The following is a 27,487-nucleotide window of genomic DNA, read 5'->3' as shown; positions in this document are numbered from 1 at the left end:
ACCAAGGTGCAGTTTTAACCATATGAGAAAATAGGCTCATGCAACCATTTTCAGGTCCAGGTGAGGTGGTGGATTTGATGAGGTCAATTTCCTGAACTGTATGGTGCATGGAATTCAGAGAAAAACTAAATAGTAATTTTAATGACCTCAAAGGCTTATTAACATTCATCAGAGACGACATGATCACATAAAACATTATTCAGGAACGCAATAGATGCATTAAGAAGAAACCAGAGAAAGTCGAGTAACATTCTTCTCCCACCCTTCCACATGTCACATCTAATAAAAACAGCAATGTCTACAATTAACCAATCCACCTTGGTTTGCACAAATTAAATCTTTTCTATTCTGGAAGTTCCACTGGTGAGGGCAGCAGAGGGGACGTTGATTATACATAATGCAATGTTTCATCATTCAGTGACAACGAAGATCATCATGAAACTGATCGTGATATGTAGATCTATTACATACATTTTAAATTCTATAACAAGCTAAATAACCTTAGAAAATACAAATTCCATCATCTAGGTAGCTGTTAAATTTCAGGCTTCACCTTAACGTCTCCATTTGATAACAGACTTTGTGCTTGAGCCAAGCGTTTTGCTTCCTGCTCATATGGAAACAACATAAAATGTTTGCTATGACAACCAGAAACTAGCAATAACATAGGCAAAAGTTTCAAGAACAGCTCTATGGTAGAAGCATATCAACTACCCAGTGTCATAAAAAATTGAACAAGACAATAAGTATATAGCAGTCTTTCAAAAAATACTTCTCAATGATGCATCAATCTCACAGAGATTATATCGTGAAACCTTATAAGACAAATTCTTTTGATAAGCAGTGAATGTTCCTTGAATTAACACTGCAATGCTGTCAAGCTGCACAAAAAACTGCAAACTGAAATTCCAGCACTGACTTTGTCCAGCTATAATTTCCAGAGGGCATAAATTCCTAATATTCCTCACTTAGGAAATTTGATCTAAGCATACAATCTAACATTTATATAAAACCAGTTAATTGTTCCACAGGAAAGGAGGGGAACATACTAAGAACCACCACCACAACCTACCTTTGCAAACTTAAAAAAAATAAATATACCCGCAATCTAATAGCTTAAGCTTTTAGATGAAGTGGTCACACATTTTAACATGGTATCTATGCAGACAACCTGGGCTCAAGTCACATCACTACCCATTACCGGAAAGAACTTCAGTGTGCTTGGCCCCCCAGAATTAAAAAAGGAAAAGAAAGAGTCAACCCTGCATGGGCGTGTGTTGCAAAAATGCATCCTCTATCTAGCAGCTAAAACTTTTAGATGAGGGTGTGACCAACTAACACTTTTTTAACTATCAAAAATTAACCGCCTAGCTTCAGGCATTTTCCTTATTCTCTGCATCTGAGGACCCATCAGAAAGATAATTGACATTCTTTTTTTTCCGGTACATTGTAAGGTAACATCATCCTTAGATGGAGTCTCAACATTCCCAAATAATCCTAGAAGAGATCAGGCCTTCACTAACCCAGGCAATGAGAGGACTTTACATTTCTAGAAAAAGGTCATCTACATCTCCTAAATCAAGTAATTTGTGCTGAATCTGTAAGATGGTCACCAAGGGAGCATAAACCTTTCAGCTATTCATAGATATACACTCGCTATATTAATTTGAAATGCTCATAACATTTGCAGTGTTGAACAAGCAAATGAAACTTACGGCTGCAGAAGCTGCACGAATCTCTCTATAAGCTTCCACTTCCTCAGGGAAAGCCTGTTCAAGCCCCTCCAGGAGATGCCCTCGCAAACCCTGTGACAAAAGAGAAAATAAGTTATACATTCCAGGCTTTTCAAAATTGGACGGAAAACTCTAGTAAAACAAAGGAAAAGGCCCTAGAATGAAAACCACAGTTGAAGGAATCCAACAATGCAATCAGTGCAAAGAAGTTAGAGTAGTAGACTAGTAGTTGCTGTCATATAATCCGCAGCAAGGTCAAGGTTAGCATTAGGAAGAGATTTTCCCGAAGAGAAATTCGCACGAGAAGATAAAACAGTAAATAAGATCAATATAAATTTTCCTAAGGCAAGGGAAGAGGGGGTTTGGAGTGGGAGGGAGAGATAAGTAGCATATCAAAAGTTATCCTCAAGTCTACGCTCTCAAGGTTGAACGCCGAAGACAAAATGATAAACCTAATGAGTGTTTCCACCTTTTTCCCTATTAAACCTGCACAGTAAAAGTTCCCAGTGCATATCAGAAGGTTCTTATAGGAATATCTTCTAACAGGCACTATCCGTGCAGCACTATAGCGGAATGAAGTAAATTTTTTCAGTAGTAATATCATTTTAAATTGGATTGATTATTTTCCTTGTTTCATTAATTGTAGAAGTCTTTAGCTGTTGCAGGACTAGCTCTTTCCATTCGAGCAGTTACGAGAAAAACAATAAGAAGTAAGCCTGAACCGTAAACTAGCTGCGCACGGCTATAAGAATCCCCACTATCCAATTTTTTTCCAATCAAACTCATTCCATCATTCAATAAATCTATTCAGTGAGCTTTAGATTAGCTCTAAGAGCTTCAGATTCTTTCCAACCCTAAACCATTCAAGCAGTTATTTTTTTAATCAAGAAAAAACAAAAATAACTTCAAACAATTATTTAATTGACAAATATTTTAAATTTGAGCTTTAAATTTGGTCTGAGAGCAATAAGGAGATGCGCAAAAACTAGAACACCGCTCAAACATATCTTTTTCCATAAAACAGATCAAGAAAGCAAGGAGCGAAAACTCAATGGTTTATTTTTATATGGGCATCAACGTCCATAAGACCGTCTGGAATATAGGTACACTAAGACAATTATATTATATCATGTTTCTCCATTGCATATGTTAGTAAAAATGACTCAGAAAGAAGGGGCATTTCATAGGTCCTTAGTATTTGAACTAGAAGTAATACAAGTTTCCGCGACCATTTAGATGAGAAGTGTCACACTTTTTGGTAAAGGCCTCTCTCCTTCCTTCCATTCTTATTAAACTTTTACCAGTTCATTTCTATATGATATTTTTCTTGTTTATTTAGCATACTCTTCTTTGTGACTACTTTTTATCTCCAAATGACATACAACTGATCTTACACTCTGTCACCGGTCATTTTCTCCCTCAGGATCTTTAGGTAGCTAAAACAAGCACAAAACACAATAAATTGTCCAAAATAAGGTTCAGGTCAAACTGAGACAGCCAAATACAAATCCAAATTTCTAAGACTTCCAGGAACCAATTAGGCCAAAGGTACACTCTAAACAGTATTACAGGCATTGAAGTGAAAAATAACCTTGAATGCATCTGTTTTCCCCTTAGTGACTTGGTTCTTGGCAATGCAACTATTCAACACATCCCTCGTAAATTCATCTGGATTCTTCCCATCATCAATCAAGCTATAACAAAAATTACCACATATGAATACCAAAATTAAAACATAATAGCAAAAGAAAGTTTAGCATAAACAAGTATATTACTTCAGAACCTCCATAGGCACTTGAATATTGCATTTTTCTCCCAATTTCGCCATATTATCCAGCTCCAGCACAAGATTATTCCTAAAAATAAAAAATTAAAGCAATAAAGAAAAGGCACATGAATTTAAGATTATCGAAAGTACAAAGCTAAAAGAGAATTATACGTACAGACGTTGGAGAAGGGGAAGTTGAGACGAAACATTGTAAGAAGAGACGGTGAGATAAAGCTGGTGGAGAATTCCTAGGGTTTTGTCGATTGAATTTATGACTTGATTGAGATTTTGTTTTGACTCCTCGGCTGGTGAACCGGCGGTGGAAGCAGCGGCGGCCGTCGAATCGGCGGGTGATGCGTCGTTGGATTTAGGGTTTATTAATCCGTTGCCGCCGACAAAGTTATTCTGCGATGAGTCCATGTGCTTATGTTTGGATTTGCAAAACCGATCAGCGGATAGACGCAAAGAGAACTGCGAATTGGAGAATAGATGGTTTTGCTTTGCTAGTCACTTATTGCGATGTGCTAGATATAGGTTTGGTCGGTTAATCGAGCTAGGACCAACTCAATTTGCTATATGCCTCGTATAAGTAAGATTGATTGAATAATAAATATAAAAAAAATTAAGTAAACTTATTTTCAAATTCAGGTTATATATACCTTTCACTATAAATATTTTTTATTTCTTTTATATATATATATATATATATATATATATATATATATTATAAAAACACAAATAATTTACACTAAATATTGAACGACGAAAATATTTTCATAATATTACTAGACTTTTATGCCCTTAAGTAGCTAAAATATTTGTTTAATAAAGCAAGTTAAAGGTGGATATATTTATAATATTTAAAAAACTATCCAAGGATGAAGTTCTTTTTCGATTAAACTACACGACTGTAAATTCCTACACAGAACCATATTAAAGGTGAGAAATTGGAACCCCTGTCCGTACAATGATAATATTAGCATAATACAAAGCAAGTACAACCGTACCAAAAGTATTCGAAAGGGGTTTGAGTATCTCTAAATTTTGTTCGACAAAAATATCCCGAAAAATTAATTAATTGTTACGACCTTTGTACTATTTAGTATTGTCCAATATTTAGTAGTACTTAATTTGAAGTAAATAGAATTTCTGCAACGTACTCCAATTTTGTAATATGAATCCTTCCCTTATTCGAATAGGGAGTGAAGTTCAACGTTTTAGCTATTTTTTTTTAGCAAACGGGAAATATATATATTAGTAATTAAGTAGGGTTCAGTACATTGTACGCATACTTGGTGTCTCTAAGGACACTTTGATTACCTTGGCTTGCTAGAGTATTACAAGCATCATAAGATAGAAATTTGTCAAAAACATAATGTTTCAGTAGTTCCTTTTCCACAAAATATTTTACATAAGGTGGAGCTTTAACAAAAGTCTTATTGCCTTCCAATTGATCCTTTGCCTTTCTTGCCATGTGATGAGCTGCATTATTTCCTTGCCTGAATGTGTGCTGGAGGATTATCTCCTTCTGTTGGTGCATTAACCACCTGCATTCATTAACAATATCGTCATATAACCTATTGCCCTGTAGGATGGATTGGATAGCCTCCACAGAATCTGTCTCTATTACAAGTGTCACACCTCCTTTTTACCTACACCCCCCGAAAGGGGTATATATAAGGGAGTTTTTCCAATTAAAGGACAATCGAAACGGGATTATTTTTATTTAAAATTCAGAGTCACCACTTGGGATAATTTATGGTGTCCCAAGTCACCGGTTCAAATCCCGAATCGAGGAAAAGATTGACTCTGTATTACAGTCCGCGAACCAGAAATCCGGATAAGGAATTCTGTTAACCCGGGAGAAGGTGTTAGGCATTCCCGAATTTCGTAGTTCTAGCACGGTCGCTCAACTGTTATTATTGGCCTATTATCTGATTTTAATACATGTTTAGCCTGTGGTTCAATTTTAACTTATCAACCGCTTTTATTCATTTTTCAGAGAAAATTGCAACGTTATTAAAACACGTCTCAAACCACGTCACATAAATGTACCCGTGGTATTTGACATATTTTAACATCATTGAGATTTGGATTTGGGTCACATAAATGCGCACCCGAGTTTAGGAAGGTAAATTATTAAAATCACGCACCTAAAGCAACTACGCGTTTGCAACTTTGCAAGGGCCATAAAAATTCGCTAAATGACACGCCTCGAATTCTAAGAATTCACATGTTAATTAAATGAGGGCCATAAGCTATGAGTTATCTAATTATGGCGCACCTCAAATTATTTTAAGAAAACTAGTTGATTAAAGAAAAAAACTAAAAGGACTCGAAATGCCTTTATGCCAAAGCTCAACTTAACTAACTACCCCTAGGCATTTTATTTAACGAGCCATTATCTAAAGAAAAGTTACTTCCTCAACAGCTAATCAGACGAAGGAACTTGGGCCGACAGAGCTAAACAAACCCACACGGTACAAAACACATAACCAGTTCTTACAAGTCTTTTCCAACTTGGGCCCAAGGTGAACCCAATCCTCAAAGAACAAAATCAAGGACTCAAGACGCACAACACGAGTCCGAAGAGGGTCGTTCTTTGCTGGGCCAACCTAAGCCCAGATTTCAGAAATCCATTGTTAGTATAAGATCGGTTAAGCACCAATCAACCCAAAAAATCATGTGAAAGTATGAAATTGAACTAGTACTTAATTCTGAGTTTTTATTATTAGCTAAGCTTCCAATTTATATGACATGCATTTGGAGAACAATTGAAGATCCAATTTTAATAACTATGCAATAGGCAACCTTAACTTTCAAAGCCTCAGATAATTTAAACCTCAAATAACTCTCGTACTAATAGAACCTATTCTATGCAAGCAAACCAACAACTTGTCATTATGGAGACAAATGAGTGTTCATCTCTACATTTATAAACTCCAAACAGTAGAGGAGGAATCAACAGCCAACACTTAGCCTTTCAATGAATTCAAGTAAAGCCAAAGCTAGAACATGAATGATCTTGAGCATAAACCAAACAAAATCTCCAACCCAAATCATGATATTAAACCTTTGTTGCAAAGTTCTAACAGCTCCCTTACTCGACACACCCAAACTTATTTTAAGACTAGAGTCCAAAGTTCATTACAAGCAACAGGTTTGCTCGCAGATTCAAGGTATGCAAACAGTAAAGGTAAAAGTCTAACCTTACACTTGCAATTTAAGTTCTAACTACAGAACATGGAAGGCAATAGAAGAAACATAAAGAAAACTAAGTAAATATGGCTTGCATTTCATCAGATTTCACTTGAATCACATAGTCAACATCTGCTTGTTGCTCAGAGATAGAGAAATACCTAGGAAGCAAAAAGAAAACAGAAAATGAGAAATCAGCAGTAAGCAACAGCAGTTAGCTCAAATTTGACCAAACGAATGGCGAACAGCCCAGGATAAACCAATGGAACAGGAAGGGATCTTCAGAAAACTGATTCAAAACAAGCTTAAACCATTTTTCTACTCAGATGTACAAGTTCATCAGTTTTTCCAGAAATTCTAAATCATCAGAGGATGCAGCTAACCAAACCAAACAACTAGAACCAATTGGAATTTTAAATAATAACCGAGTTCAATCCATTTCTAACCCAGGCAAATCAAAAATTGGTTCAGAAAGTTGAAAACCTCAAAATTACAGAAGAAAACTCAATGGAACAGTAATTTTTCAGCCATTTGTTTTTTTAGAACTTTTATCTCTTGGGTCTTTTTTTTGGTCTGCCTTGAAAGGAAAGTTTAGGGTGCCTTTATAAGCAAGGGACTAGGGCAGACCTTAGATTTTAATATTCACTCCCTTAATCCCTTTTCAATTCTCATTTTTGCTGCTTAATCCCTAAACTTCTGACTTGCTGGCCAAGTAAGGCCTTTTTCAGCTTCTAGGAAGCTTCCTAGACAGTTATCAAAAGATTCCCTACCCCCAATTTCCCAAACTACCCTTTAAACAACTACCATTTACCTTTTAAACCAACTGGGTCAAGTTGACCCAAATTTACTTAGCGGGTCTCGGCTTGTAATCTCTGGGCCAGACCTTTTCTTTTGAGCCCAGCTTGACTCGAGGTCTTATAGAGGAATTCAAAGAAAAGAGGAAGAAGAAGATGGAACAGAAACAACAGGTTTTTGACCCAAAGCTTTAAAAGCCCAAATATAAGGGCAAACCCATTTAAACTAAAATTCAGGCTCAGAAACACTAATTAACTCAAAATGGGTAAACATGCAAAAAGTTCAAAGTATCAGAAGATCAGAGAATAAAAAAAATCGAAATTCACACACAAGAACAGAAACAGACAACAAAGGAGCTCAAAAAATTCGAACTCAGAAATTAAAGACATCATACCTAAAAACAGCCTATACCGTAAGAAATGCAGAAGAACTTTGAATCTTCAGAATCTCGGCTCAATCAGAGATTAATCATGTGTTTTTAACAAAATGCACGAATAAAGTCTGACCGAACCTGAACTCTTCACAAAGGTCTTGAGTGGGAGGAATTGGGGCTTTAGGGTTATGCCTTACTCTAAGATTCGAGAAGCTCAAGGGACATTCGAGGGAAAATATTTGTGGATTCAACCTGAGGGAGGTGTTGGGGTTTCGGATATCAATTTGGGAGTGATTTGGGAGAAGTTAAGTTTTTGGTCTTAACTTCCAATTAAAGATTCGACGAGTTCCATGGTGATTCGAGGAAAACCAACGACGGATTCGACATGAGGGGGGATGAGGGTGTTATGGTGTGAATCTGGTGTGGATTTGAGGTGGCGCCGCCGGGCTAAGGCGGTGGAAATGGGGCGACGTCATTAGGGTTTGTAGGTTGGGGTTTCTGTTAAAGAGACGATGAGGGGGTTAGGGGGTGCGTTTGGACACTAATATACTAACGGAAAACTAGTTCCCTTCCGTTGGATTGAAAGAGATCAACGGCTCAGATCTGGGGATATCAAATGGCGTCGTTTGGTTGGGCGGTGGGGCTGGACCGGATATTGGGGCGGGTTTGGGCCAAAATTGGGTGGGTTCCAGGACAAAATGTTTGGGCATAGATACAGTTCAATTAATTTTGGCCCAAATTCCATTCCTTCATTTCCATTCCTTATCTTTTATTTAATTGTTTTTCTTTTCCCCTTTTAATTAATTAACCTAAATTAAAACTCTTAAAAATAATTAATTTACTAAATTAAGCTAAAAACCTAATATAATATTTACAAGAATTAATTATTTCTAAATTAAAAGGGAAATTATTGATTTATAATTAAAATGCTGGAAATGCAGAATTAAACCAATTTTGTGATTTTCATTTTTAATAAAACATCTAATTTAATGATTAACCTTAAAATGTGAAAATAAATCCTAAACACAAATGCAGTGTATTTTTGTATTTTCATGAATAAAATAAACATATAGAGACAAATGCAAACAATAACAAAAATGCTACGAAAATCTACGAGATTGCAAATAATGAAGAAAAATTATTTTGTTGAATCTATGGGAATAATTCATATAGGGCAAAAATCACGTGCTCACAACAAGCGGGTATATTCTCCATTCCTCAGCCATTTTGAGTCCCTCTAGTAGAGCTTTTATCTCCGCTTCTAGTGAACCACCTGCATATGATTGTTTACCAAAATCCACAATCCAGTGTCCTTTGGCATCCCTGAAAATACCTCCCAATCCACATTTTTGTGTAACACTGTCAAAGCTAGCATCAATATTAAGTTTAGATCATCCTTTTGGTGGTTTTTGCCATGCAATTTTGATGTGAATTTTTGGAGGAGTGTACATATTTTTTTCAGTGAGGAGTTTATATTCAGTAGCCTTTTGAATAATAAAATTACCATTGATGGGAGTAGTCGTGTTATTATGGTTGTTATTATTTCTATTTATCCAAGTGTACCATATAATAAAAGGAAAGAAAAGGGCCAATTTATAAAAGTGTTCCTAATTGGGTAGTTAAAAGATTTCAATTGGTTCAGCCAGTGGCCACTTGGTGCTTTATAGTATTGATGCCACCCAACATTATCCCAAAAAGGTTTGATCGCCTTGCAATTAAAGAAAATATGGGTTATAGATTCTTCTTCGTTATTTCTACATACCAGGCACATTGGATCGACATTTAAGCCAATTCGTGCCAGATATTGTCTACTGGGAATCCTATTATGGAGGCATTGCCACATAAAGAATTTTATTTTGTTGGGACAATTAAGGTTCCAAATCCATTGGAAATCTACTAGGTTGTTTTTAGGAGGCTCTAATAAGTTGTAGCATGATTTGGTTGTGAAAAAATCTTTAGTAGTTAGTGGCCATATATGAATATCACTTCTTGGTCCCTTTAGCCGAATTCTAACCTTACTAATGATTTCCTTAATATTGTTTGGAATATTAAGAGAAATTTTATCAAAGTCTCATTTTTCTCCATTAAATAAGTCTTTTAGTTTTAAAGATTGATCCCTTTTTTGGAGTGGTCCTTCCACTGTTTCCCTTAGACTTCCTACCTTTGGGATCCAATTGGTTTCCCATTGTTCATGTTAGAGAAGATGTGAGGAGACCAAATAATTTCTTTAGAGCATAAATCCCAACCCTTTTTAATGCTTTTCCAAATGAAAGAATTTTTATTATTGGCATTACTTGAAGCATAAGAAGAGATTAATAGAGTATCCCAAGGAGAGGTAGCATTGGTGAGCATTCTCCATACCATACTAGCTAATGTGCATAAATTTTTTGAATTTACACTATGGATACCAAGACCTACATTTGTTTTTGATTGGAAAATGGTAGACCAACTTATAAGGTGAATTTTGTTTTCTCTCATTTGTAGACCCCCAAATGAAATCTCTTTGTACCTTATCTATTTTATTAAGGGTCTTTTTCGTCAGTAAAGTGTATTGCATATAGTGGTTAGGTATTGAATTTAAACAAGAATGTGAGAGTGTTGTTCTACCTGCTATATTTATGAATTTTATTTTCCAAGCAACTAGTTTGGATCTCATTTTATCCACAATAAATTGGTAGTCCCTTGGTCTAGGGTAGTTATTTAAGATAGGGAACTCTAGGTAAGTACCAAAGGACTCACTTTTTTTAATTCCTAGTATGTGAGTAATATCCTTTACGACAGTTTCAGAACAATTTTTTGAAAACATAATTTTTGATTTGGTAAGGTTAATTTTTTATCCTGAAATAGTCTAGCCCTACCTTGATGGTGTGGCATGATTTTTTATTGGCTTTGGCCATCAAAGTGAGATCATCTGCGAAGAATAAGTGGGAAAAATTTGGACAATTCCTCCCTGTGGTTATTGGATCCCAATTCCTAATATCTACTTGATGGTTTATGTATCTTGGAAGCATTTCCAAACAAAGGATGAAGCTATAGGGAGAAATGGGGTCCCCTTTCCTAATCCCCCTACTTGGCTCAAAAGAGTTTGTAATGGAGCCATTAACTAGGACTGCTATTGAACTTGTTGAGATACAATTTAATAGGAGTTTTGAGAATTTGGGGGGAAATTTGAAATACTGGAGGGTATGTGTACAAAGGACCGCTCAAGTCGATCAAAAGCCTTTTCCAAATCAATTTTAAGGATCATTTGACCTTGTTTTCCTTTTAATTTCTTTAAGTTTAAAACTAGGTCTTGGATAATGACGACATTATCAGAAGCTCTTCTATTTTCATGAAGCTAGATTGAAAGCGGCTAATTAGGTGATCTAGGAATGGTTTTAGCCTATTTGCTAGAATTTTTGTGATTATTTTGTAATGGTGTTACAGAGTCCAATTGGCCTAAAATTCCTAATGTTGTTAGCATTTGGAATTTTGTGTATTAGACAAACATAGGTTTTGTTAATAATAGGGGGATTACTTGCGTATTAAAATGTCATGACATAGTTTCACAACTGAAGGGCCTATAATATTCCAGTATTTTTGGTAAAAAAAAAGGGTGGAGTCCATCAGGTCCTGGAGCTGTAAAAGCTTTGAAAGAAAAAATGGCCCTTTTGATTTCTATGTCTAGCAAGGGTCTATCTAATGTACTAAGGTTTACAAGACCAATATTTGAACTATGGTTTAGAGGATTTTTCCTACTTGTATTGATGTGAGAAGTGGTGAAAATATTTTCAAAATAATTTTGGACATAAGACATAATTAAAAGGGGATCATTGATCGAATTTCCAGCATCATTTTAAAAAAAAATTATCTTATTTCGTCTCTTCCTATTTGAGGAACAAATGTGAAAATTTTTTGTATTAGAGTCACCTTCATATAGCCACATTACCCTAGATCTTATTTTCTAATAATCTTCCTCTATCATCAGAAGATCATTATAGTCACTTTTTAAGTCCTTTTCAAGGTTTTGTAGCAAAATGCTTGTAGCATACTTTTTTGAATTTTGTATACCATTTAGACGAGCTAAAAATTTACGCTTTTTTCCCATAATATCACCAAATGTTCTAGCTTTCCAATATCTTATGCATTGAACAAAATTATGACTAGCTCTAAGGAAGTTTGGGTCACACCAATTGTCTCTCACTATAGGTAGAAATTTCGGGTGTTTGCACCAAAATGTTTCTAGTCTAAAGGGTTGTTTATGGAGGGTTCTAATTCTAGGTATTAGTTCAACTAGGATAGGGTTGTGATCCGAGTAAGTTTTAGGAAGGTGAATTATTGAACTTTTAGGGAATAAATCTATCCATTCATCATTCCCAAATACTTTATCCAACATTTCCATTATTAGACCTTTATTTTTATGCCTATGGTTAGACCAAGTAAATTTGTATCCCTTGAATCCAAGATCAATGAGTTTACAACTATTAAGTTTAGACCAAAGGAATTTGGCTCTAGAGTCATTGAGAGGTCTGCCTCCAAACTTATCATTAGAACTAAAAACATCATTGAAATCCCCTCCCACCATCCAAGGGCCTATATGATTTCTACTAATATTCTCTAGGTTTTCCCATATAGTATTTCTATTATAGATATCAGTACTAGCATATATTGTACTAAAAAGCCATAGTTTACGTATAGGAAGTACCTCAATCGTTGCATGGATTTCTTGATTTCTACGGACAAAGTTTTGGACAGTCACCACCTCGTGGTTGTATAGTATCACAATTCCTCCTGTCTGGCCATCAGATGGAACCTCTATCATCTCCGTAAGTCCAAAGTCGTTAAGCAGTTCAACATGGCTACCCATTCTAGTTTCCACTAAAGCCACCATGCATGGTTTATGAGTGTCGACCATTTCCCTGATATTTCTTTTAACGTTTTCATTATTACCACCTCTTATATTCCAAATGATGATATTAGTTGGTCGATTCATAGAGACATTAAGGTTTTGATTTGGTGGCTCCCCGTTTTCCCTCACTGCCCTAGTATTGGGTTCCTTCTCAATGCAGGCACTGATATCATTGCCCTGTTTCCCACCGTTGGGTCCTGGGGTGGCCTGATGTCCATCGAGCATTTGTATAATGCTAGTGAGCAGTTGAGTACGTGCCTCTTCTCTTGCATCTCTGTAAATAGAAATACTTTTACCCCGTCTAGGTTTGAGAATTTTAGGACTCGTTCTAAGATTATATTGAGTGGTTCCTCCTCCTCCTCCATCTCTGCCTCTACTGGTTCTTGGTTTTGAGCAGGTTGATGAGGTGGTGATGGGGGTTGTTGGGGTGGTTGAGGAATGTGGGGTTCCTGAACTGGTGGAGGGTTCTCCCATGGCATGAATATGGGATTGAGTTGAGTTAGTGTTTCTGAGGGAAAGAATGGCATATCTAGGAGAGCATTCTGTGGGTATATGGAGTTGAAATGGGGTAGTAGATTCCAATGTTTTCTCATAGCATGCACTAGTTGAGGGTTTACTGAGGGAGCTAGGGGTTGTAGGATGTTGTTTAGCCATACTTGATTGAGGTAGTTGTTTATGTCTAACCTCATTCCCTCCGCTACTAGTTGAGCTAAGTACTGAGTGTTGTATAGTATGACAATTGAGTCCTGACCATTGATTTGTAGGTTGAACGATACTGCATGGCCCATTAATCCCATTTCTATCCATGACACAAGCTAGTAGTCCTGTGCTTTTGGAGGTTGGACATATATTATTTATGGATTTTCTATTTGGAGAGGAAAGGGTGGTAGATTCTCCATGGCAATTGCTCTGTGTTGCCTTAGAATCTGTATAAGTCTGGGTCGTCTCCTTATGGTCGAGGGAAGTCTGGGCATTTTGAATGGAGATAGGAATACTTAAGGTCTGCAACTTAGGCGTGGAAGAAAGGCTAGGAGTTGCGTGTGAGGGATTGGGTGATAGGGCAATGATTTGGGATTTCGATTGCATGGCTTTTGGTTGCCCAATGCCATTGTTTATAGGTTTTTCTTCTATGGATGTAGTATCCATTGTTTGGCTATGGCTATTGTACAAATGTAAGACATGGCCATCTTTTTTGGCCATTTGGCTTACATGCTCAGGGAGGAAAAGATTATCAAATCCTAATGAAAGATTTTTGTCCGGATTTTTGGTTAAGCTAGAGTAATTACCAAATTATTTTATTTCATTGGTAGAAAGGGCAATAGAGTTGGTATTAGTAGTAGGGGTAGATTTGTCATTTGCCAACTTTCTTGCATGGACTCATTTTCAATTTTTTTTTAGGGAAAGACACGTTATTTTCCAGCATGTCAAAATCTTCATTTGGAGTGGACATTTGTTCATTTGCATGGCTATTATTAGGATCATTAAAAAATAACTTATTCCCTTGGGTGGTTTCATTAGTGGTTTCATCTAAAACCATGTGCTCATTTTCTAAGAGAATAAAATTACTTTTTATTAGTAGGGAGGTTCCTGGTTTAGCTATGGTAGCCGGATTCCTTACCTTAGCAGTGGTAGTAGGATTTTTTGCTATCTTTATGTCCATTGGAGTAATGGATTTCTTCGGATCCTTTGATTTGTATTGTAAATACTTAGTATCGAGGTATTTACCAGTGCTTGCATTGAACATCTTAACGGGGATACCTGGACCTTTGTTATTTTTGACCGGCTTGATGGTATCTTGTTGGATGCTTCTTGAGACTTGTTTCCTTCCTTTGTTAAAGGAAACTGTCTTCCACTCCTCTTGTTGATTTTCCAGATTTGAGGATGTCGCCTGCTCCTTGGTTGTTTCCTTAACCGCCTTAGCATCCAATTTAATAAAAGAACACTGTTTTATTGTGTGGCCTAGTCTGCCACAGTTTGTGCATAGGAAGTTATCTCCTTCATAATGAATGTATTGTTTATGTTGTCCAACATATAGGAATGGTTGGACTGGGATTTTTAGAGGAAGTTCAACACAAAGTCTTGCATATCGACCCCTTGATGTGGTTGAAGTACAAACATCAATCGACCAATTGCATTGCCAATTTTTTCAAGTATTTTGCCATCATAAAATTCCGTAGGCAGTTGTGGGAGTCTAACCCATACTGCCGTTGTTGTTAGCCTCTCTTTTGAAGCCACAAAATTTGGTTTCTATTTAGTGATGAAGAGGAAATGACCATTAATGAACCAAGGTCCTTGTTGAATAGCCTTCTCCATGTTGTCTTTATTTTTGAACTTGATTATGTAGTAATCTTCTCCTAGATCAATCATTTGGAAATCTTCCGTTGGCTTCCATAAGTCTTAGATTTTCTTTTTCAAGTAGTGGTGCAACATGCGTTTGCCCACTAACTTCACTATGATATCATTCTTCCAGGGCTCGTAAATTCTTTGTCTGTTTTCATCTGACAAAACAATAACTTTGATTCCTTATGCACTGGGGGATTCTGGAAGTTCAGCCCTACCTTCTATATGAGAATTCTCTGTTAACTCCAATTTTTTTTTTATTTCGAGTAGAGTCAAACATCATTGGACTAGATGTTGTTAACATGTCCTTGAAGGATAGTTTAGTTTGTAGGTTGGTTTGTATGGAAATGTCATGATCAATATCAAGTGGTTTGGGTATTTTTTGGCTTGGGGATTCATGATTCTGGAGTTTCATTTGAGAGAGATTAGAAATCCTTACGCTATCACTATATAACTTAATAAATCCAACTACAAAAAATGGTAATAATTGTCCAGGTTGCCCACGTCAACGTTTTAGCTATTTCGATTACTATGTCTTACATATTCTTGAGTTCAGAAGAAGCGATTAAAACCAGAAATCAGAACCAAGGTGCAAATTTGGAACAGTCCACATCCAAAACATCATGAAAAACAATTCTTCGAACCACCCTTATATTGAGTTCCACTGGCACATGCACCATTGTCGTTGGAATGTGTTAAAAGTTCATATATTTTTTATTTTGGTTCTTCTTCCTTTTCCCCCTTTTTTTCAAGATTACAAAGCTGATTTAAATGATGTGCATAGAGGTCTGATTATGTTCATCAACTAATCTGTAGGTTACAATTTACAAAGATAAATCCTAAACGCACGACCCTCTGATCAACTACATATAACTTCTTCTTTTTACATCTTTAATTAGGGTTTAAAGTTTTGTTTTGTTTGCCTCTAATTTATAGTGCCTTCTAATTTAGTGAAAGTCTTAATTGATGTTTAAATATGTGATATGATTGATGATTTATGGCTTATCCCGGTGTCTTGCCTTATGATAATAAAATTGTATTTCAGATGACTTTATTGAAAAAATTTGTTTCAATTCACAACTCATTCGATCGGGAATAATAATTTTAAACATGTAAATTTCTCTCTCCCTCTCTCTCTCTTTCACACACTCTAGAGTTGCATGATATTGTAATGAATCCAATATCCACAACCAAATACCCAATTAACAGATTGATATATTGTTAACGAGAACAAAGAAATTACACTAAAAAGTGACAGTAACTAAGGATAGTAAAAGAAAGAAAGGGGATGAGAAGACAGATTCACAAAGAGAAATAGACGAGGGAGAGACCAGGAGGGAGAAGTTTTCCCGATAACAATTCGCATAAGCGTACACTTGCACGAACTGATTATTATAGTAACTGTATCCCTCTTGTCCAGTAATTCATTGACACATGTACCTCAACCTGGGTCCCAATTGTAGTCTAATAACCTCTCTTTGGGCTGGTTAATATTCTGACCCACGCGAAACCAATTCCCAAGCCCAATCCATTTGTTTTGGTCTACCTTGTTCATAACAATACTCCCGCCCTCAAAGAGAACCTTGTCCTCAAGGTTCGAGTATAGCCTTATCAATAAGGAATGAGTGTTGACATGTGGTCGAATTAAGCTGCCTTGTCGTTGTTGCTGAAGTGGGTATGGCGGAGTTGACTGCGAAGCAAGATACTGCAAAATGTGACAAATCCTCATTTGACCATAGCTACTAGCTCTCTGCCAGTAGAAAAGCATTTCTCTTCCTCTGTTCCTTAACTCCAACTTGTTTTGATCAATCACAATCTCATGCCTTGAAATTACCAGACTAGGTAAAGGGTCATAGACATATGTAGTTTTCTAGTACATGAAGAACGGCAAGTGAGCTTTAGTACAAATTGAAACCCATGAAATAAAAGCATCAGCAAACCTGTTTGCAATTAGGCTAAACATACCAGGTTCGTCCATTTGATTGCAAAGAACGAGGTTACCCTCACGGATTATATCAAAGCTAAATATGTCTAAATATGTCAGATGATAAATTCCATATTTCACTCTCCCTTTAGCCAAATCCGTCGAGTGAGATGAGATATCCCTTTGTCTGCCGGGATCCCACACCTTAGTCATAGAATCAGAATATACACAGAAACAAAAATTGCCCCGAGATCCCAGTAATAGTTGTGCCTCCGAGGTCTCTGTATGAACATATAGATTCATGGTCTTGGAATTGATTCCTGGATCCCATACACAATTAAGAAGCACGATTCCACCAAGACTAACAATATACATAGTAGCACTGGAAACTGGTGCAACTTTATAGCTCCATGATTACTCAAAATATTTTGAGTTGATAATTTTATTATTAGAAGATGATAGACTAGCTGCAACTTCTCACATATAAAAGCTATTTCAACATTTGGATTCCAGATTTGGTGTTCTTCACATAACCTTGTATAGTCCCATGAATGACTTCCATAATATCCATTCTTTTTCATACTATCCCCCGCCACCCACATAGAATCAGAAATTCTTGGAAGATGCAATTGGAAGGTCGCTACAGTAATACTCTCATAATAAAGAAAGTAAGAATGGACAAGGGCTTTAATCAGGAAAGAATCAATTGCACACCAAGAGTGACGGAAAGAGGAAACCATCAGGAAGGTTTTCAAGATCTTCTTTTTAAAATGGAACAGGAGCTCATCTAGCTTGTGACTAATATAAGATATTGTAGGAAGTTCAAATAGAAGAACATAAAAATATACATCTTCATCAGTGAAGATGCTCCTTAACCATCGAAGATTTTTGGCCATTCCTAGCCTCTCATCCTCCTTAATATCCAGTGCATTTTTCGGAAGATTAATAAAAAATGACCACACCCTGACCATTAGATGAATATAAGCAGCAATGTTATTTCTTTTATCATCAGCAACCAGGGAATCCTTTGTTGGTAGGCCAAGTGGCCATTCACCATAAGCTCCTTGCTCGTCCAACGTAACAACATCATCAATATCTATGTGAAAACCATGAATTGCAATCCCTATGAGAACATTTGAGCCCACACTATTTGTTATTACCCGTCTGCATACAATTGCAATATATTGCAACGGAAGGGTCAAGGGCACAATGCAAGCATTCCACTAGGTAAATACAAAATTTCTTGTAGCGCCAACATATGTGGAAGGCAAACTGGAGCCAGGATCAAAGGGAAAGTCTAATCCAGAGTGATTAGGTGGAAATTGATGCAAAGTGAATAAAAGTTCAGCACAACCGAGTTTATACAAATAATCAAGTATACCTCTACTGATAAGTTGGTTGTGTCGGCAAGCGGAAAGCATACAAGGCACTGTAAGTTGATTATCAAACATGACAAGATCATTGTAAGCACACTTAACTGCAGAAACTACGTCAAACACTTCATCAAACAGCTGGGTTGCTGTAATGACTGAATCATTCTTCACTGAATTTTTAACTTCCATGTTAAGTTCCCCGTTGGGTATTTCAGCAAACACCTGGTAGGCATAGCTTCTCAAATAAGCCTCTTCTTCGGGATCGTCCACAGGGCTGGAGAGTCCTTTATCCAAATCAAAATTAGTCATTGATTCTGCAATAACAAGAGGTGTCGAGACTTCCTCTGACTCACACTTATCGTCCAAAGACACAACCACGTCTGAGTGCTCTGTAGTGTTAGGGATCTTCTTGGAAGAGGCAGACATCATCTGCTCCATGTTGTCGAGGTGCCTGAGCATACGAGCATTATTGTCCATCATAGCCATTATCAAATCCTGGATGGCATTGAGGTGATAGTGGACAATGGTAGAAGAGTAGAGATCCATGGAGTCCAAATCAATGAAAGCACCAATGTAATGAATCCAATATGTACAACCATATACCTAATTAACAGATTGATATATTGTTAACGAGAACATAGAAATTACACTAAAAAGTGACAGTAATAGAAAGAAATGGGATGAGAAGACAGATTCACAGAGAGAAATAGACGAGGGAGAGAGACAAGGAGGGAAAAGTTTTCCCTATAACAATTTGCATAAGCGTACACTTACACGAACTAATTATTATAATAATTGTATCCCTTTTGTCCAGTAATTCATTGACACATGTGTTAACAAACAAAATCAGAGGAAATGAAGGTTTTCATCAATGGAAGTTAGGGTTCGAGAAGGTTCTTTTGAGAGAGAACTCTAATTAACAAAAAGTGTGAGAATGAGAAATAAGTCGGTCAACCCATTAGAATTGGGCCTACTCCTTTATATACAATACCCGGAATTAGTCTATTACAATATCAACTCACTAAGCTAAACAAAAGGAAAAATACTATTCTATTTTCTGAACAAAAACAATGCTATACGGATAAATAAACATTGGGCCTGCAGATGTGTCACGTTCTCCACTTTGGGCCTGAGGCCAAATATGCAGATAGCCCAACACCCCCCTTTAAGTTGAAGAGGGAGAGCACCTTCAACTTGCCTAGGAAAGAATGATGGAGAGCATCAGGTAAAGGTTTGGTAAGGATATCAACAAGTTGTTGAGCAGTGGGTACATGATATAGCTGAATCATTCCATCAAGCAACTTAGTCCGAATGAAATGACAATCTACCTCGATGTGCTTAGTACGCTCGTGAAATACCAGATTCTTGGCAATATGAATGGCTGCCAAATTGTCACAAAAAACAGGAATAGGAGATGAAACAGGAACGTAAATGTCATGCAATAATCTGGATAACCAAGTCAATTCAGCAATGACTTTGCTCACAACATGATATTATGCTTCAGTTGAAGACAAAGAAACCACTGGTTGCTTCTTAGACTTCCAATCAACAAGACTGTCATCAAGATTTGCGTGTATCTGGGCAGGCAGCCCAATCACTTGCGGAGTAAGCATGTACAGGCAAATAAGAGGAATCAGAATAAAATAGTCCAAGATCAGCAGTACCCCTGAGGTATCTAAGTAGGTGAAGAGCAGCAGTCATATGAGGAAGTCTAGGTGTCTTCAAAAATTGACTTAAGTGTTGAACCCCAAAAGAAATATCAAGTCTTGTGTGTGTAAGAAACAACAACTTACCAATAAGACTTCTATACTTCTCTAGGGTAGGAAGGACATCACCAACATCAGCATGTAGTTTGTTGTTCAACTCCAAAGGACTAACCACAAAACTCACATCAGAACAGTCATACTCATATAGCAAATCAGTCACAAACTTCTTTTGATTAAGGAGAATACCCCCAGGCAAAGTACTGACTTCAATACCCAAGAGATAATGCAAGGACCCCAAATCTTTAATCTTGAATTCATTGTCAAGAAAATGTTTCAAAGAAGCAATTTCATGTAAATCATCACCTGTGAGAATTATGTCATCAACATAGACTGCCAGGATGACTAGATGACCAGGAGAACCTTTTATGAATAAAGAATAGTCATTAAGTGAATGGTTATAACCTCTAGAACATAAGGCATGGGACAATTTTGCATACCATTGTCTTGAAGCTTGCCTTAAACCATAAAGGGATTTCCTAAGTCTACAGACCAGGGGAGCAGAAGTAGAAGAAGTGGAAGATGAAACAGAAAGACCCAGAGGTAGCTTCATGTAGACCTCTTCATCCAAATCACCATGAAGGAATGCATTGTTAACATCAAGTTGAAATAAAGACCACTTTTTCTTAACAACAACAGCAATAAGACATTTCACAGTAAACATTTTCACCACAGGAGAAAAGGTTTCATTAAAGTCCCTCCCCCTCAACTTGGGTATCCCCTCTAATGACAAGCCTAGCTTTATATCTTTCTACACTATCATCAGCCTTGTATTTGATTTTATAGACCCATTTGCACCCAATGGGCTTCTTACCCTGTGGTAACTCAACAATGTCCCAAGTGTGATTTAGTGCTAAAGCTTCAAATTCTTTCCTCATGGCATCTTGCCAAGTTGGTATAGGAGCTGCCTGAGAGTATGTGTAAGGCTCAAAATCTGTATGCTGAGTGACAGAACAAGAAAGAGATGAAGGGAGTTGATAAACATAATCCTTCAAATAGGAGGGATGAGAACGGACTCTACTGGATTTCCTTAAAAGTGGCCCACTACAACATAAGGTATTTATAGCTACGAAATCTCAGCTACAAATTTGAAAATCATGACTAATACCTAACAATAGCTACAAAAATTAGAATTTCCTGGCTATTTACACATTCGTAAAATTTGCTAGCCACGAAAATTAAACTGGTAAAGTTAATTCTTTATTTTTGCTATAATTGCTAACAATCGTAGCAATAATTGTCTAAATAGCTACAAATTTATTGCTACAATTAAATTGCGTAGCTAATTTAGGCGTTTTAGCCAGACATTAAAAGTTATTGTAGCAATAGTAATATTTTAGCCACGATGAACTATTTAAAATAAAATATTATAGCTGAAGAAAAATATTTGCCTCAAGTTATAAAAAATTGTGGCAATAGGTAAATGATATAGCCACGGATTTATTGGTATGACAAAATATTGTAGCTAACTGTTAGTTTTTGCTACAAACTAAAAGTTATTGTAGCAAAAATAACCTTTTAACCATAATAAATTATTTAAAATAAAATATTATAGCTAGAATATTTTTGCTTCAATTTCTAAAAATTGAGGGCAATGATTGGCTTAATAGCTATAATTATTTTTCATTACATATTAATCTAGCCACAAATTTATTGCTCTGATAAAATTTCGTAGCTAATCGTCAGTTTTTACCACAAGTTGAAACTTACTATAGTAATAATAACCTTAAAGGCCCATGAAATTATTCGAAACAAAATCTTGTAGCTAATGATTTTTGCTTCAAACTAGAAAGAAAATAAAAATAGTTGGCTTAAAAAAATGAAAATGGTTGTCACGACAAAAGTGATGAATATTTTTGCTTGATTATGAAAATCATGCGAAGAGTTGTCTAACACTATTAGGTAATAAAATATTAATGTCAAATGTAACCGTTGTATTTTTCTTAAGATAGAAAAATAGTAGTTGTATATGATTAATAACTTGTTTGGCTAAGCTGGAGAAATCAACTTATTTTGATAAGTACTTTTTTTAAAACTGCTTTTGAAAAAGAGAAGCAGTTTGTGTTTGGCTAATCACTTTGAAAAGTACTTTTGAACAATAATTTGTGTTTGGCCAAGTTTTTCAAAAAATACTTTTAAGTATCAAATTACGAATAAGGACACGAATAGATTTACTTAATATATAGTTAATATTATAAGTAAATAAATAATCTCAAAATTTTGTTATTACAAGCAATAATTAAATCTTTTCATTTTATTTAAATAAAATATGAAAATAAAATATTGCTCTTGCTAAGTATTAGGTTTAACGGTTATTTTAGTATATATTACTATATTTTATTAAGGGTATTTTTGGTAAGACGAAAAGTCAAAATGCTTTTGCTTCTGTTTTTGGGGAGAAGTTACTTTTTTCTACTTCTCAGAAAGTGCTTCTGCTTCTTTCCAAAATCATTGTTTTTTTCCCAAAAAAGCTTGGCTAAACACCTCAAGTTAGGAAAATAAAGTGCTTTTACGAAGAAAAGAAAACAATTTTGGCCTCTTGAAAAGCTTGGCCAAAACACCATAAGAAATAAAATAGTAATTATATATGAGATTAAATAATTGTTTAAAATGCAAAATTAATCTTCATTCTCAAATAATATATCATTTGTTTACTTGCTTATATCAGCAGAACTTATCAATTGTCTTTTTAGACTTATCAAGCTCATATTTTATTTTACTGCAGTTGTTGTTGGTTACATATTTTGTTATGTAAAATTTAAACTATTATTAATAGTTGTGGATATTTATGTATGTCATATACTCTATTACTTTTAAATAAATATACTTATTTATTTCAAAAACGTATTCATATATATATATATATATATATATATATATATGATTTTATATAATTCATTTTTAAATAAGTGCTCATATAATGAAAAGCTAAATAAATATTTTGTTTTTCTTCAAGTTATAAAAGATCGTGGCAATGGTTGGCTTAACAACTACAATTAGTTATCATGACAAAATGATACAGCCACAGATTTATTTGTATGATAAAATTTCATAGCTAAATATATATTTTTGCCACGAGTTAAACTTACTTGTAGCAAAAGTAACCATTTTGCCCCAATAAACTATTTGAAACAAAATGTTGTAACTAAATAAATATTTTTACTTCAAATTATTTAAAAGAAACATGACAACATTTGGATTAATAGCTACAATTAATTGTCATGATGAAATTATATAGTCACTGATTTATTGCTATAATAATATTTCGTAACTAGTCACATATTTTGGCCACGAGTTAAAATTTATAGCAAAAGTAACCTTCTAGCCATAACAAATTACTTAAAATAAAATATTATAGATAAATAAATATTTTTGCTTCAAGTTATAAAAAAAATATTGCAATAGTTGGCTTAATAGCTGCAGTTTGTTGTCATGACTAAATGATATAGCCACAAATTTATTACTATGATAAAATTTTGTAGCTAATTATACATTTTTGCTACGGTTGAAGCTCTCTATAGCACAAGTAACCTTGTTACCAAACTAAATATGTTTGACATTAAATGTTGTATCTAAATAAATAATAATGAGAAATATATATTTTTAGCCGTTCCCAAAAATAATAATCGACAAAATAAATCTCTTTTGTATATATGTGTATCATATACATATAATACACTTATTTTATATACTTGGCTAAAGAATGCAATTAGTTTTGCCCAACCGGTCAATTTTATATTTGTCCTAAACTAATTTTCTTCAAGTTTTAAAAATTATGGCAATTTTTAGCTAATAAGCAGATATAATTGTTTTTTTATGAGAAACGACATATCCACAATTTTATTGATATGATGAAATTTTGTAGCTAATCATTAATTTTTTTCCATGAGTTAAAACTAACCATAAAAATAGTAAACTCTTAGCCACATTAAACTATTGGAATTACATGTTGTAGCTAAATGAATATTTTTGCTTCAAGATATATAAAAAATGTGGAAATAGTTGTTACATTTTTATATAATTTTCATATATTTAATTACATTAAGTATTATGAATTTAATATTGTTGATATCTAAGTCCATAGAAAATTAATTATAATTTTATTAAATAAATATAACTTGTAAGTTTCCATTTGTAACTAAAAAATAATCAAACTATTTACAATTGATGTGTGAAATATAGAATTTAAACAACTATAATCTTGTAACAAGTTAGAGAAATATTTTAATTAATTAATTTTTAACATAAAGAGTTAGAGTTTTGGTATAATAGAGAAAAGTTAATAATTGTATACAATTAAAAAAATTATTAATTTAAAATATATAATTAAAATCTAAACAATACTCTTTAATAATAGATCATTTGTTGTACAATCTGATCTTTCTATAATAGTCATCTTTTAGACCATTATTTCACTGTAACAATAAGTTTTCTTAGGAATTGATTTTTGTTTTATATTTTATATCTCTATAACAATATTTTATTATATTATCAACATCCATCATTATAATAGTATACTCATGTAAAACTATCTCTCTATAACATCATTGGTTAAATATCTATATATTAATTGTTTATTATTTTATAAAGTAAAAAAATAATATAATTATATTTGTTGGAGACGTACCTTTAATAAATTTTAGTGAAAAAATCGGGAACAGAAAAAAACTCTGTTAACTAGGGGAAAAAAATTGAAAAATATAAAAGTAGAAACTTTTTATATTTTAATATTTGTTCATACGTTCCACCTTATTGATATTGTATTAGATTTTTAAATTTTTAATTAATAAAATTGGAATATCATTTGAAATTTTAAAAACAAACTATATTATTTTCTTTTATGACATAAATAAATTTAAAATTTTTTTGGATATATTTTAATCAAAAACAAAATAAAATTTAGATGTTAAATGTTATATATGTTTATAAAATCAATCTCAATAAAAGGCAACAAATTGTTAAAGGTCGTTTGATATGATGGATAAGGAAAATAATTTTGAAATAAAAATTTAGTACCGCCATATTCCTTTTTTGGTTACTAATCCTGGGATATGTTATCCCAAGAGTAAAAATGTCAGGATAGCTTATACATGCCAGAGGGTAGAATTGTAATCCCAGGATAAGTTATCCCATGATAAAGCAGTAAAATTGACAATCCCAGGATTAATACGATATACCAAACAATCAACAAGAAATAATACTAGGACAATTAATCCTCGCATAATTGATCTCATCATAACTTGTCTTCAAACCAAACGATCCCTTATAGATGTATAAGTATTGCAACTAATTCTAAAAAATATTCTATTTATACTTTAAATGAATTTTTTATTACAATTTAATTTTTTCTACAATCTAAACTCAAAACATTATATACACAATAGCTTAGTTCCCATTTTGTTTATTTGTTGTTTTGCTAGCAAAATTTTATTATTACTACATTAGTTTTGTTTTTAGTATTTTACATAATATCGTGTAGGTATTCATTTGTGTGCAAAAATATATGAAAAGTTAAAGGCAAAGTTACAAATAAAAAATATAAACGAAAAAAAAAAGAAAAAGATTAAAGCCCAAATCTCTCCATTCCCTTAAGACCTAAAATATTTAGACTCCCAAACCCATTCCCCAAAAAAATATCCGCACATCTCCCACTCTAACCCTTCCCCACTCTAAGCAACTATCCCTAAAACCCTCGTTCCTCTTGTTTTGGAAAACAGAAATTGTCAAGGTATGGCCACCCTAGTTTTTTTTTCCTCTTCTTAATTATTTCAATTTTGCCATGCTTTCTTAGGATTCTTGATCGAGAATAGTTCCTTTCAGTTTCATCATTACATTGTGACAGTGAAATGGCAATCCCGACTTTAGCTATATTGATAAGTGTCAAGAATACTCCAACAGCTTATAAGGATGAAATTATGGGATGCATTAGCACAACCATTTGTAGGCATATGCTCCAAATTTATGTTGCAGTATGGTGATTAGGTTTATTCTTTTTAAGTAAACCCGAATTTGTCTTTTCAGGCACTTGTGTTATGGGCATCAACGTACAAACAGACAAGTGTAATAATCATGAGGTATGTATGATACTTTACTCTTTCTGAAAACAAAATCAATTGGATATACTACCTAGTGAAGGATGGAGTATTTACAAAATTCTTGTTAAAAGTTTTAGGACTTCTGAAATTTTATTTAGAATAATAATATTTTACTCTAGTAATGTTTGTTTTTATGAAACGAGTGTGATGTTAAACTGGTTTAGCTTATGCTCCTTTCTTGAGCAGAGAAATATGAGAATATAATTTTTTTGGCAGTTACAAACTTAAGAATTTACAAGACTTCAGACTTGGAAACACCTAGTTATCAGATACTAAGAAGAAATGCAGCTTATGGGATTGGTAGTATTTTCTTATAGTGCTGTGCTTCAAACTAAGAACTGCTAAATAAGACTTATGTCTTGAACGGTTTGTAGTTTTTTGATATATACATTGCACAAATAATCTTAAGGTTTTAAAGAAGCAGGTTGTTGTTTCTGGCAGAATCTTACCCTACAAAAAGGAAATGTTATTTAGTTCAAATGTGATTGACAAGTCCCAACTAACTAATGTACTAAACTTATGGTGTGGATGTCATTTTTTTTATATACAGGTTAGAATTTATGACTCCTTCATAGTTGTAGAAACAGAAGGTGGCAGTCCTGCAAGATCAAGAGGGTAACATGGCAATCTTGCTGGATCAGGAGGTGGTGTCACCAGGTGAAGTAATCGATGGAGTGCTATAAGATCTTATTTTGTTGCGTCCTTGTTCTTGATATCCGCAAAAACAACAATTTCTTTCACGCACAGGGTACAAATACAATCGGCTAATGTCTTTCAATTCGCCATCGGAACCTGGTATTAGAAAAGCATTGGAGCAGTTATGAGTTTTGATTTCTCTTCACTGTCCGCTGATGGTTACCATCCCTATCCAGACTCACATTAGCTAATTTTTTTAGAACTTTATTATTCTGTGTTGTAAAAGAGTTATGTACTGTGGATCTGTATGAAATTATTCTTTTTCTTGTAAAAAATATCGTACTTTTGAGTATAACAACATTTTAGTATTCTAATTTATCTTGAATGATATTGTTGAACCTTTAATTATTTATTCTTACTAATGTATATCATTTATTTAAAAATATTAAAAATATTTTGCTAATTTTTTTATATATTTGATGATATAATATGGATTGTTAGCTACAATACATAAATTCTTGTGGCTAAAGTTGATCGTGACAAATTCTTCAGTTTATTGCTACGAAATTATGGAATTCATAGCTAAAAGTATGAATTCTTA

At 34.3% G+C, this 27,487-nt stretch overlaps 1 protein-coding gene and 1 long non-coding RNA gene across 2 annotated transcripts; one reads left to right on the top strand and one right to left on the bottom strand.

The window, feature by feature from the left end:
* Positions 1-240: 240 nt before the first annotated feature.
* Positions 241-4,129, bottom strand: LOC104235254 (mediator of RNA polymerase II transcription subunit 10b-like). The gene is made up of 5 exons (XM_009788975.2): positions 3,677-4,129; positions 3,509-3,589; positions 3,325-3,427; positions 1,716-1,805; positions 241-607 (listed from the first exon to the last, which is right to left on the bottom strand). The coding sequence occupies exons 1-5, from the start codon at positions 3,919-3,921 to the stop codon at positions 536-538; spliced, it is 591 nt and encodes a 196-aa protein (XP_009787277.1). The 5' UTR covers positions 3,922-4,129; the 3' UTR covers positions 241-535.
* A 21,664-nt stretch (positions 4,130-25,793) lies between these two features.
* Positions 25,794-27,155, top strand: LOC104235253 (uncharacterized). Its single transcript, XR_713145.2, has 3 exons — positions 25,794-25,883; positions 26,177-26,229; positions 26,801-27,155. It is a non-coding gene; the product is annotated as an uncharacterized lncRNA (long non-coding RNA).
* Positions 27,156-27,487: the final 332 nt, after the last annotated feature.

Source organism: Nicotiana sylvestris, chromosome 8 (genome assembly GCF_000393655.2).
Source record: "Nicotiana sylvestris chromosome 8, ASM39365v2, whole genome shotgun sequence".
Lineage (NCBI taxonomy): Eukaryota > Viridiplantae > Streptophyta > Magnoliopsida > Solanales > Solanaceae > Nicotiana > Nicotiana sylvestris.
This window is presented reverse-complemented; position numbering and strand designations above follow the sequence as displayed.

Bases quoted from the DNA above. Each gene is read 5' to 3' on its own strand.
- LOC104235254 (XM_009788975.2), bottom strand. From the start codon at position 3,921: ATGGACTCATCGCAGAATAACTTTGTCGGCGGCAACGGATTAATAAAC. The intron at 3,590-3,676 runs GTACGTATAATT...TTTTATTTTTAG, and splicing joins CTTCCCCTTCTCCAACGTCT to GAATAATCTTGTGCTGGAGC. The intron at 608-1,715 runs GTAAGTTTCATT...CCATATGAGCAG, and splicing joins TTCGTGCAGCTTCTGCAGCC to GAAGCAAAACGCTTGGCTCA.